This window comes from Mustela nivalis (assembly GCF_964662115.1).
Source record: "Mustela nivalis genome assembly, chromosome: 15".
Taxonomy (NCBI): Eukaryota; Metazoa; Chordata; class Mammalia; order Carnivora; family Mustelidae; genus Mustela; species Mustela nivalis.
In genome coordinates, this window is record NC_139034.1 from 11,006,298 (window position 1) to 11,020,140 (window position 13,843).

Consider the following 13,843-nt stretch of genomic DNA (forward strand, 5'->3'; position numbering starts at 1 on the left):
ATATATACACATATATATGTACATTATAATATTCCATTAATAACTTCTTATTTCTAAAGGATGAAGAAGGGGGTGATTGTCTTCATAATTAAGGCCCTAGAAAAACTAGTGCTTAAGAGAAAAAGACCATGTCTATTTCTTCATGATTACAATAACCCAAATTCACTGGCTTCAATAATGTTCTAAAATTGACTTACACCTACCACAGCTTCAAATCAATCACTGCTGTTATTTTCAGTGTCAAGAACAAGAGCAAGGTTTAGAGAGACAGCTACTGACATGGGGCAGACCCTCCTAGAATTTCAAGGAATTGCTTGAGATTTGGAATTACGATGGCTGGCATTCTCCCAAGGGTGCCAAGGCCACAGTCAACTCCAGCAGCAACTTACTCCTACTCACCAGGCCAAGCCTCTTTATTGGATACATTAGTTGAAACATTAACCCTAGACGTTCAGTGCCTGTCTTGAATTGTACCATTCAACCCTTCACCAACCTTCCATAGTACCTAACAACCACGTCCCTCCTTAGCAAACTTTAATCCCTTTTCTGAAGTCAAAATGCCAAGTACCCGTAAAGGCAGTCACAGTGCAATGACCATGATCCAAGGCTCCGAGCCAGAGAGGGCTTAGGGTGGGAAGGCAGTAAGAACACCAGCTTCCTGAGGTATACCCTTGACCCCTGGATCTGTCCCAGTCAGTCTCTTCTTTTCAAAAATTGATTTAGAAGCAAATGCTCTGGGATAAATACTCCATACCCCTGCTTCAAAAAAAGAAAGAAAGAAAGAAAGAAACCCTTTTTCAAGAAAAATGCAGAAAAAAAAATAATTTTATCAACTCCCTTTTATGAAAATATTCCCTTGAATAGTTTTATCAACTTTTAGCAAATTTTCATGGCCAAGAAAAAAAGTGTTACTAAGATAATTAATATTTTTATAAGACTTGACTTCAGCAATATTAAAGTACAAAAATAATGTGGCTCAACATTTTGTAAAATCCTTAAGCTTTAATACCAAGTTTTATAATCAGTTCCTTAATGAACTAGAAGTCACATTACCACTGGTAATTCTCCCAAATATAGAATGGAGATGAAACAAATACTCAGAAGTCATTTTATAAAATAGCAAGGGCCACATTTTAATTTCTTAGACCCTATTCAGTGTATTCTGAAACTCATGTTCATAGTATATGCCATGAACTCAGAAACTATATGAATATTTAATATGATATATTGCAACTAATGCAATTATACTCTTATACAAGACTTGAAATATAATAGTTGGTAGCTGCGTACTCTATTCCTAGCCAACTCCACTGTATATTCCCATACTTATTCCTCCCCCACTCCAAAAATGTACAAATGGAAATATACAACAGGTAGCCACTTGAAAAATCAGATAACAAAATCAGCCTCAAAAGTCAGCTTTGCACTGGATTACAGAACAAGTAGTAAAGCCACATTACCAAGGCTCTTAAAAATCTTCACCTTCCATATAATGGAAAATGTAAACAAAACAAAGACCCTTATTTTCCCAACTTTAAGCATGCTTAAATGGATACTAAAATCAAAGAAAATAAGAGGAATTAAGTAAAAATACTACCTGAAAACATCTTAAAATTTAAAAAGAAAATTCTTCAAAAGAAAAAAATTCAATTCTACATCCTTATATTGTGCGTGTGTATTACCCTAACACATTTACTATTCAAAGACTATCATATAGTGAAATATATAGCATAGTACTGTATTTATAAATTTCCTGAACCCCAAAATCAAGCAAAGAAAAAAGAGACAGGATATAATCTTTTATAAAGTAACCTTTCCATATTTTTAAAAGCAATTGAATAGAAATAGATATAAGGAATGAAGAAATGAAACTGTATTGGCAATAAAGGATTCCAGACCGTTTTAAGTACGTTCACAGAGTTGAGCAATTACCACCTCAGAATGAAACCCCACGTACATTAGCCATCACTCCCATTTCTCAGTCTTTTCCCGCTACCCTAGCCCTAACAGTCACTCATCTAGGTCTCAATGGATTTGCCTCTTGTAGACATTTCCTGCCTGGCTTCTTTCATTTAGTGCAATGTTTAGGTCTCACCCCTATTGTAGCATGTATTCTGGCCCTTGTTACGGCCGGTAGTATTCCATCGTATGGACAGACCACATGGTATTAGGTTGTTCCACATCGTGAATAGTGCTGCTCTGATCATTTGTGTAACTGTGTTTGTGTGCACACAGGTTTTCTTTGATCTTGGGTAGACATAGCTAGAAGGATTGGTGGGTCTTATGGTAATTACACATTTACCCTTTGGGAAACTGCCAAACTGTGTTCCAAAGCAGCTGCACCGTTATTCATTCCCATCATCAACGTATACAGAGGGCTTCCATTTCTCCCCATGCTCGCCAACACCTAATGCCTGTTATCTATTTGATTAGAGCCATGTGAGTGTGTGAAGTAATAATTCATTGTGGCACATGCTCCGTATTTTAAACCAAGCCACTCTTTCTTCAATGGGCCCTCAGCTACTCTTTCTTCAATGGGCCCAGCTACTCTTGTAGGCTACACTTTGAAGTAAAGAACATGTTCCAATGGTCATTCTTAAAACCGAAAATAAAGCCAGGATAACCTAACACTCCCTTAATAAGTGAGGGTATCACCTCCATTTAAATGCACCACTCTTCTACCACAAACTCTATCAAGCTATAATCATGCCCAACAGCCAAACCTTTTCAATTCAGATGTCAGGCTAAGCATCCCACATAAGCATCAATGCTGTAATGGAATACTTAAACATGCAACGAAGATTTAACCAGAGCTTTCCAGAAATACCGGATTGAATTCAAGCTCGTCAATAATCCATGTGTAACCAGATCATTTAACTTGTCTACATCTGAGCATGGAGTTCTGAGCCATTCACAGAACTACATCCTCTGAAGTCACTCAGGTAAATTTGTCTAAGTCTGAAAGTTTAATGAAATTTGAAAAAGTACCAACGCCCATGCCTAAAGATCTAGCCTTGCGCAGCAGAAAGAATCTAAGCTATAGTAAGAGAAGGTGGGTGCTCCTTGCAGCTCTATTATTCAGTAGCTATATCACCACAGGTACATTATTTAGTATCTTTCTATCTCCGTTTCCTGATGTGAAGGTAATGCCTTCAAGAGGTTACGAGGATTCCCTGATCTAGTACAGCTAAAGCATCTAACACAGTAGCCAGCCATAAAGTAGATACTTAAATATTAGCGGAGAGATGGATGAAAGCTAACTCTAGGCAAAGTTTCCCAGCAAATAAAGACCTCATAACCAATGTTGGGGAACAGGCAGGGCTGAATGCGAGTCCTTGTGACCTGTGGGATTCCTTTATAAAGCAATTCCCCACATTATGGTCTGCAAATTGATAAGGTGAGCTGTCATTTGGCTTAGAACAGGGCTAGGAGGAATTCTTGGAAGGGAGCCCAGGGACGAAAAGATAAGAGCCCTCATTTTTGTCAGGGACACAAGAATAAAAACTTCCTTAGGTCTCACGGAAAGCCTGAGCCCAGAACAGATCCCACGGAGAAAAAGATAAAGGCTGTATTCACACGACCCCATTGGAAGCGCAGGTAGAGACCGCCAGGCTCTAAGGGGACGGGGAGGGGGTGGGGAAAGGAAGGGGCTGGCGGAAGAGAGAGGGGTGGGGGCTGACTAGGTGTGTGGAAAAGCTACCAAGAGGAAGACGAACCCCATCCCAGCTGTGAATTAAATGTCCTTGCGTCTCTCCGCCGCCTTCCCCTACCTGATCTGGTTGTCACGGAATTTGTTGAGATGCGGTTGGTTGAGGTAAATGGTGCGGGCTGGTGCCTCCAGCTGGTCTCCAACAGACGTGGCCCGGGACATCTCATCCTCTGCCTTCTTGTAGCCCGAAGAAGGACGAACAGGTCCTGCAGAGATGGGGCGCGGGCAGAAAACAAAACACAAAGAAGTCACGCCAGGCGAGAGGCAGCGAACGCGGGCTGCTGGCGGGCGGGGACCAGCTGGGAAGGATGCTCTGGGCGCTGCCGGGCCCGCCTATGTACCTTGGCTCCCCCTGGAGACCTGCCGCCGCGGCTGCTCCCGGCTCCGCCCCGCCCCCTCCCGCGCCCCACCCCCGCCCTGGTCCCCTGGGCGCCGAGGAGGGAGCCTCTGCCTCCGCCAACTCCGCCCCGCCCCCTCCCGCGCGGCTGCAGCGTGAGGCCCGGCTGGCAGGGGCACCGCGGCGGGCTGCAGGGGCGGGGAGGGGCCCCGGGGACCGCGGAGCTGGGGCCTCCCGCCTCGTCCGGCGGTGAGCTCCCCCTGCGGGCCCAGGGACTGCGCTCCGGAACTCGGTTTCCTGGGCTGCTTTGATTGTGCTTGGGACAAAGACACCCGCAAAGGGGATGTGCCCTGCATTCAGTCACCGCATAAAAGGATGGTGAAAGCACATCTCCATGCCCTACAAACGATATTCCCAACCCTCTGGGTGATGGGCTTGGCTCCACAGAGATCCTGAATGCACCAGCTGCTTTTCTCCCCAGAAACGCCCAGCAACCTGAGGGATGCAGGATCTTTCATTTCATTGCTCGGGTTAGGTGTCTGTGGTTAAGACACAAGCAGGTCTGTCTCCTTAAGAGTTGATTTCGGTCCTACAGTCAAGCTTCTCTGAGAGCTCAACCTCCCCATAACCTTTAGGCAGGGAGGTGTTGGCTTGGAAGATAATGATGTGCCCATTACTCACATGGCTACACCTGAGTGCACACACAGCTGATCAACCCCATCTCCAACAAGAGGTATTCAGCATCACAAGGGGCAACCCACCTCAAGAAGGGATCTTCAGGGAGGGGTGCCTGAAGCAAAGGATCACAGAGAAAGAAATGCCTATACAGCCTCCTCTCCTTTTCCTCACGTTGTTTCCACTCTAGTATCTGCCACGCTTTCCACCTATCAAAGAGATGAATGATGTCTCCTGTTTGGGAAACGGACATCTCATTTCAGTCACCGTCTACTTCACAGCTACAACAAATATTCACTGACAGGGAAAAATCTTGAAATAGAAAATTTTGGCTATTGAAGTGTGTCATCTTTTTTCAGTGATTATAATCCTATTATAATTTTTATCACAAGAGGGGACAACCAAAACGTGAAATCGGTTGAGAGCTGACATACCACCCCGGAGAGTATTCATAGCTGGGTCCCTGGCCACACCAACCTGGCTATTCCCCATTAAGGGACTGTATCCTCAGATCCTCACCCTCCTCCAGGCTCCAACCTCCCGGGTTCCTCTGGCTTCTGGGGTTGGGGAGAGAGGGGAACTACTCTACCCTCAACTTACAGACAAGGGACAGCAGAGAGCAAAACTCCCTACTTCGAGCCTATCTGGCCTGAGTTCAGGCTCTCAAACCTCGGTCAGAGAAGGCTGGGTTTTTGTTTTTGTTTTTTTAATTTTTATTGTGTTATGTTAGTCACCATAGAATACATCATTAGTTTTTGATGCAGTGTTCCAAGATCCACTGTTTATGTACAACACAGAGTGTTCCATGCAATCCGTGCCCTCCTTAATACCCACCACCAGGCTCACCCATCCTCCCACTCCACCTCTCCTCTAAAACCCTCAGTTTTTTTCTTGGTCTGGGTTTTAAAGCATTTGCTGATTTGGAGCACCTAGGTGGCTCAGCAGTTAAACGTCTGCCTTCGGTCCAGGTCATAATTCCAGAGTCCTGGGATCCAACCCCATGTTGGGCTCCTTGCTCGGTGGGGAATCTGTTTCTCTCTCTGCCCCTGGCCCTGCTTGTGCTCTCTCATTCTTGCTCTGCACACTCAATCTCTCAAATAAATAAATAAATAAAGCATTTGCTGATTTAAGGCACATAGGCTAGTTTCAAAAATATTCCCTATATAAAAATACTGCTTTTCTCTTGGCCCACTTATTATGCTTTGTCTCTAGCATTTATCATCATTACCTGACATTATTCATCTAGTCTAGCTTCCCAAGGCCAAGGGCAGATGCTCCAGGACAACAGAACATGTTTTGTGCACTACAGTGATCTCGACACCTACGACAGTGCCTGGCACATAATGGGCATTCATATTTGCTAATAGAATAAATCATTTTCTTACAAAGCCTTGCTTTGAATTCTCCAGGCAGAGATGCAGTGATATGCACAGAGGGCTCAAAGGCCATATACTCGTATGGGTCAGAATAGTTCATTGCGGGGCGCCTGGGTGGCTCAGTCATTAAGTATCTGCCTTCAGCTCAGGTCATGATCCCAGGATGTGGGATCAAGCCCCACATCAGGCTCCCTGCTCAGCGAGAAGCCTGATTCTCCCTCTCCCACTCCCCTTGCTTGTGTTCCCTCTCTCACTGTCTCTCTGTCAAATAAATAAATAAAATCTTAAAAAAAAATTAATAGTTCATTGCTTACACTGTGTTCACTCAGTGGCTCTCCACCCTTACTGCATGGTGCCACCACCAATGGAGCTCCCACAATTAACTAAATCCTGGGCCCAACCTCCCAGATTCTGCCTAGTTTTACTATGCTTTAAAGTAACAAAAAAGGGGGGGGGGCGTGCTGCGTGGCTCAATCAGTAGGGCCCTGACTGTCAATCTCAACTCAGGTCTTGATCTTAGGGTTGTGAGTTCAAGCCCCATGTTGGACTCCAAGCTGGGTGTGGAGCCTACTTAAATAATAATAATAATAATAATGTAACTTAAGAGATAGGAGAGGGCAGCCACAGTTGAGAATCACTTGTTTATATGCTGCTGGGAACACAAAAAAAACAAGAGATCTGGCTCCTGCTATCAAAAACTTTAACCAGTTTAAGGCTAAGGTATAACCATGGTTACCAATAAGCCACAGTTCATGACAAGTGACTAAGAGTGGGCTTGAAGGTGCCAAGAAAGGTCAGGAGTCAGCAGCCTGTTCATGCTTGAGGAGAGCTGGTCAGAACAGAGTTTGAGGACAGAGATGAAAGCCTTAAATTATGGGTAAGGTTTCTATTAGGAAAGAGAAGGTCAAGGATAGTTGAGGGAAGAAGAAAGAGCTTAGGCAAAGGCCCAAGTAGACAAGATGTATATGAAACCAATTGAACCAAACAAACAAAAATGAGCAGTGAGGGTCTTGGGGGGATGGGGGAGGGCAGTGGGATGGGGGGATGAAAAAACTGGGGTGGATTTAAATGCCGGGCAAAGAAGCTTCAACTACATCCTGAAGGTCAAATGAAGTCCCAGATGGTTTCTAAGCAGAGGAAAAATACAATTGGCAGTGATAGACAAGTAGGAGCAAAAAGAGGGGAGACTTTGTAGGTAAGGAAATCAGGTAGGAAATTAATTCCACATCTAGAAGCAAGATGTTAAAAAGCAAAAATTAAATGGAGAATGGGCAAAAAACATGGACAGAAGAACCACCTCAGAAGAGAGCCCTGTAAGACTTTTTTTGGACTGAGTGTGTGGGCCAGAAAAAAAAAAAAAAAGAACATTGGGTAATTGGGATTTGAAGAAGAGATGATTGGGACAAAAAAGCACTACTTATAGAAATAAGAACAGAAACAGTTTTCCCAAACAAGAATGTAAGTGTAGGATAATAAATATTGGGGTACAAAACAGTTATACCATTAGTAATAGAATTGCATGAAATAGTGTCTCCCAAACATCTACCATACATGAAGCCGGCTCACCCTTCTATATTACAACAGGGCCAGTCCTAGAATGTTATTCTAGGTAGCAATCATGAGAGTTCCCTCCTACCTAAGACTCTGGTAATTTTCTTCTACCTCAGTGGCCTCATCCTGACCCAATCCTGCTTTGGAGAAAAACATTAATCTTTTCAAAATATCACACATCTGTTGAAAATGTATTGCGTAAAGAAAACACTATACCATATATAGTGAAGCACATTATGACTAAGGTTTCAAATTCAGACTCATGAGATGAATCCTGAGCTAATGCATTTTGAAAATACCACCAGGCAAAATTAGAGTAGATGCTTACCACTCCCCCATACAAACAAGCACAGTGTCAGCAGACAGTGGGAGTTCAATAAATATCTGTTGAGAAAGAAACCAAAGTAAAAAGGATAAAGAGAAACAAGAGTAAGCAAATGGACAAGCACTAAGCTTCCCTACTACAAAATGAAAATGCAGACAAGAAAGAGGACAGCCAAGGGCATGAGGGCGGGGACTTCGCCTTGCTCATGGCTTTAGCACCATCATCCCAAATAATGCCAAAGCAGTAGGCAGTCTGTAAATACAGACAAATAAAGGGCTAATGTAGCAGGTCCCTTTTGAGGATGCTTACCCAGCTGCAGAAGCCCAGACTCCCTTATCTGGTAACTGTACCCTTCCCCTCCCACATATAGGCCAGGGAGCCCCCAGACAGGTCTATAAAATGCAATCTCCTTCATCCATCACAGCTCTCCGTCCTGAGGACAGTTACTTGGTCTAAGCTGAACAATTAGGAGTCTTCTGGAAAGGACAGGGGACCTAAAGAAGATGGTTTCTGTATATGGCTGCTCTATGAACATACACTCTCTGGGTCTCGTAGCATCTTCTACCCCTGGCGTAGACCGGGGAGTAAGGGTTTCTTTCAGAATGAAGATGAAGCTGTTTCATGGAGAGCAACAGAAACGGTCACAACAACCTTGTGGATTCTGGGTAAATTCCCCTCCTAGATGCTAGCTATATTAGGGTCTTCGGGTCCATGACCCACCCTGAATAACCAGAAATGTTAACCAATACTGTAAGGGAGCACACAGAGAACCTACTTTTCCCTTTAAGACAGATGAGCAAGTAAGGCTAACAAGGAGGGAGAAATATCTATTCACATATAGATCACCCTGGTGGGGGGGCAAGGGGAGGTAAGGTTTTAGTTGCGTCTGACACAGGAGCCCTGAAATGCCACAACCCACACCCAGGGAAGCCAGATCTGACAGAGGAACCTCTGCATGGCACATTTAGGTTTAGATAAACCCAGAAAGAGCTGGAAGGTGATCAGCTAAATAAAGAAGCCCCTCCTCCGTTGAGACTTTCTGCCAGGACAGGAGAAAGAATTCTAAGAAACAGAGATGGTTGATAAGCACAGTCTCCTGGTGGAGGGCATTCTCTACAAGGATAGATGAAGACTCGGGAAGGGGCAGAGGAAAGCAGGCTAGTTCTCATGCACATGCCACTGACACCCACTACTCTTCCACGGGCCCCAAGCCACACTGTGGCTCTAGCTTGCCTGTGAATCTCCTCTGACTCACTTTGTTCATGTCCTGGCTCAAATTTCTCATTCCACTCACACAGCCTGTCTGTGGCAACAGGGAGGTGAAGTCACTAGCTAGGAAGCAGGGACAGTGCTAGACTTCCCACTGGCAGGTGAGCAGATAGAAGTAAGGACAATGCCTCGTGTCTCCTCATTACATAAATTAATTCCATGGAGATTGTTCTGGGAAGAGAATGAGAAATCTTAACAGGTTTCAGAAATTTGTTCCTATCTAACTAAGTAGATATTATTTTATGACTATTTATATAACATACATATTAGCATGAATAAAATTGGTCCAGGGAGTTAAGAACCTCAAAGAGTTAAACACAAAAGGGGAGTTATTGTCAGGCCAATTTTTACTAAGTATTTCATTGCCTTAAGCAACACAGAAATAAACCCTTCACTCTGAACTGCAGCATTTTTCTCTAACTCAGAACTCCAAAAGATGCTGGTAAATTATCTAGTCCACTTCCCTTGCAAAGAAGTTTTACTGTCTCACAGTAGAAATTCTTGGGAAAGAAATACTCTAGTCTTGCTAAATCAGAAACCTATTAAAGTGGTGAACCTTTTCCCAGAACCTCTGCAACTAGCCCTGTGGGTAGTCAGAATTTGGTTAGACACTGTTGTAAGACAGAGAATTTGGCTGGTCTCTGTCCTGGCTTTCTGGGTAAGCTTCTGCCGCCTTGGAACCATCCCAGTGACTGGAGTGTCTTTGTTATTCATGGAGGGCCCCGGGGACCACACCCACTTTTATGCTTATGAGGTGACCCTGGTGGGCCCCTAGACCATTTTAGAATGGGGGTTGACCTTGCCAGAAAAACCAACCATGTGTTTAGAGGGTTGGGGTCTGACCTCCCAACTCTGGAGAGGAAGGGGGACCAGAGACTGGAATTCAAACATGTGACCAATGATCCGATTAATAATGTGTATGTAATGAAACCCCAATAAAAACTATGGACACCAAAGTTCAGTGACAGGCCCTAAGGACATGGAAACTTCATATGTGGAATCCTCCCAGACCTCTCCCTGTGGTCTTTCTCCATTTGGCTGGTCCTGATTTGTATCCTTTAGAATAAAACCTGTAATTCTGAGTATAATGACTTTCTGAGTTCTCAGTATTTCTAGTTTATTATTGAAACCAAAGAAGTAACGGGAATCCTTGCATTTGTAACTATTTGGTCAGAAGTACAGGTGGCCAAAGTATCCCAGAGATTGCAGCTGCTGTCTGAAGTAAAGAAGGTCTCCTAGAAAATTGTGCCCTTAACCTAAAAGGTCTGAGCTAACTCTGGCCTCACAATTGCAGACATTACTCTGTGAACTCTAGAATGACAGAACCAAAAGGGGGACTTTACAAACAATCACAGAAGTATACTAGGTCAGACCCAAGGTAGGATGAGAAGCCAGATCTGCAGAAACTTGAATCCAAGGCTCCGTCCATTAGGACAGGCTGCCTTTATGAGCTTCGGCAAGTCAGGACAGCATTTGAGCCCTGGTTTCTTCATCCGCAAAACAGAAATCAATGGTCTAAATCTAGGATTGGCAAACTTTCTGTAAAGGGTCAGACAGTAAATATTTTAGGCTTTGATCTACATATGACCTCTATTTTTTAAACATAAAAATAATGAATACTGTTATGCTGAAAACAAAAAATAAATTAAAAAAAAATATACAATAAAAAAAAAAAAATCTTTTTTTTTTTTTAAAGATTTTATTCATTCAACAGAGAGAGATCACAAGCAGGCAGAGAGGCATGCAGAGAGAGAGAGGGAAGCAGGCTCCCTGCTGAGCAGAGAGCCCGACGCGGGACTCGATCCCAGGACCCTGAGATCATGACCTGAGCCGAAGGCAGCGGCTTAACCCACTGAGCCACCCAGGCGCCCTAAACATAAAAATCTTAAAAAGGTAACAATTCTTCTCTCATGGGCCAGATTTGGCCCACAGGCCATAGTTTGCTGACTCTTCATAAAAACCAAGTTCTTTCACAGCTAACAAAATGATTACATGCCAACTTCCACTTCAAGGAAATAATAACTACCTTCCATATCAACAAAACAGAATATCCAAGTCTTTGGGCTTTTGTTACTGGAGTTAAGTTAACTTTGTATTTTCTCCTAATTTTTTAGGTACTTTAAAAGTATGTGAAAAATGGTTCTCTCTACCTCTAGAAAAATTTCCTGGAAAACAGGACAATCATCGTAGAGCTTCATAACAAGAGGCATATGTGTGTGTGTGTCCCCTCCGCTTCCCAAAAGGTGTTCAAGTTCAACTCTGGCCTCTACTCTACATTTACGAAGATGTTTCATAATCCTTCAGAACACAACAGAAAGCAGTCCGGCAGCTGGGGAAGCACTTGAGCTGGTTATTCCTCCTAATCAAACACACACAATGAAAATGCAGTGCAAATGCGTGATGTGATTATTCCAGCCCTGGCGGACACATTTTGGAGGTCTTTTCTAAACCCCACTTGGCACAAACCACATTTCTCCGAATACAGCAACTGTAATCCATTTCTACCCAAGGATTAAAAAGAAACACAAAGAGAGAGGGACACTCTTTGCTGCCAATACTTACTGGCTTCTCTTGTCTCTTTTTCAGGGATAGAGAAAGTGAGAGGGGAAGTAACTGGCCCTGGACTATTTAGGATTTTAAATACTGTTGGGTGTTGAATTTATTGAAGCACAGATTGGGCCCTTCCTAGATCTAAGGCATTTTGCCAGGGAAAGGTATGCAGTTTAAGCCACGAACTTAAGCTCTAGGAGAAACAACAGAAATCAATGAGACCAAGGAAAAGGAGAACCCAGAGGACAGAGAAGACTGCCAGTCTCCTCTACGGCCAAAGAGCGGGGCAACTTCATGGGGGAAGCATTTGAACCAGACTTACAAAAACAAGTATGGCAGTCTAATTGGGTTGTGTGGAAAAGAGCGTCCCAGGAACCACAGCGTGTGAGCCAAGACACGTGCCAGTGATAATTTATTTACAATCTCATTGGCTCTGGCACCATGGGTGAAAGTGGAGACACGGTAATCTGAGGCGTTCTTTCCAGTAAGTGCAGCAATGCCAATCAGCCTTCTTTTTCTCGAAACCTGTTTTTACACCTTAGATCATTTAACTAATTCAAATACAAGAAAAGGCAAATGTGTTTTCAAGGAAATATCTTTAATATGTAAAAGCTCACCAACCAAAAAGAAATGCTAGATTTTACAATACTCAGTTCAGAGGATCATTCTATACGGACTGGATTGGCTGAGGCTTGAAACACAAGTCCCGTGGCTTCTCTGTAGCAACACCCTGTGTTGCTAGGAGAGATACTCATTACTCCTGGGGCCAGGAAACTGGGCGCAGGTTAAGGACTTCAACCTTAAAAATCGCGATTCAGTACACATGAATGCAGTCTCTGAACAGTGACTCTCCTAGGAGAGGTGCAGTTTTCTCCCAAGGTGTTTTGCCTGTCCTCAGCATTTGGAAGACACACAGTGTCTGTGGCCAGTGGTTGGAGGGAGGGGGTAGATTCACTACATGTTGTCTCACAGCTAACCCACCTGTCCAGTGTCATTAGTGACCAATACCTCTCTTGCTCATGGTCATCAGCCCCCTATCAGCAGCCATGCCAGGATCAGCCCCTGGAAGGCCCACTAGCTTTTAAATCTGTTCCCAGACCACATGAAAAGTATAGGTGGGCAAGTCAGGAAAATGAGACCTCGCCTTACCCAGTTTTATCCTCGGGTATATCACATGTCTCCCCTTTGATTGGGGAAACTGCCCCCAGAGAGGAAAAAAATTAAGATGTTTCTTTTCAGATTGATGTCTTTTCTTGCCACCTCTCTCCCTTCCACCTCCTGAAGAGCAAAAGGACAGGTAAGCTCCTTCATGTACGTCCCTGACATCATTCTCTTTCTGGATCCCAAACAACCCTTTACAAACCCACTGAAATAGCTCTTCTTCAATGCAGAACATGCTTACAGTCAAGCCCTCTAAGTCTGTTGTAATCTACAAAATCTCCTCATAAACAAAAGGCTAGCTTGCCTGTCACTGCTATTTTTGATAGGGATAAGGTGAAGAAGACACCTTGATAGTTCTCTGTGCAGATCTTCTAAACTTTCCCAGGGAGGTGGAGGCATGGAAATCAAAGGTCAGATACAAAAGAAAGGCACATTCATTTGCCCCAACTACTGTCCCATAGCACATGTAAATCTGCCTGTCAGGTTTGCGTTTTACCACTAGTCATGTGACCCTAACACCCTTTATTTCTATCAACAATCTTAATGTCACCTCCAAAATTACACACCATCAGACCTGAAAGAGTCAACCAGGAGGCCAATTTTATTCCCGATTGCACTGATACAACACATTCTTTTCCAGTGTGATGGCTTTTCCTGACTTTCTTGTTGATGTGACATTTTGTGTATCACGTTTCTTCTCAGACACAGAAGTGAGAAAGTTCCAAATGTGGAAAAATCTTTGAGAAGGAGGAGCGAAGCCAAAGAGATGCAGATGGAGTCCGTTAACTCCCCAGCATCCTCCACCCACGGGCATCGCCAAACCAATTAGCTGCCTTCACTATGTCACTGAGAGGTCATAAATAGTTACAGAAAGAAGCACAACAATCTTT

At 43.7% G+C, this 13,843-nt stretch overlaps 1 protein-coding gene across 1 annotated transcript in view; it reads right to left on the minus strand.

Annotated features, from left to right (window-relative positions):
* ATP8A2 (ATPase phospholipid transporting 8A2) overlaps positions 1 to 13,843 on the minus strand; it is a gene marked incomplete at its 5' end in the record, with an annotated part of 618,696 nt that overhangs the window by 513,895 nt on the left and 90,958 nt on the right. Inside the window, one exon of the mRNA XM_082700943.1 lies at positions 3,771 to 3,915. Coding sequence (XP_082557069.1) covers positions 3,771 to 3,915 — 145 coding nt within the window. The remainder of the gene's footprint in view (positions 1 to 3,770; positions 3,916 to 13,843) is intronic.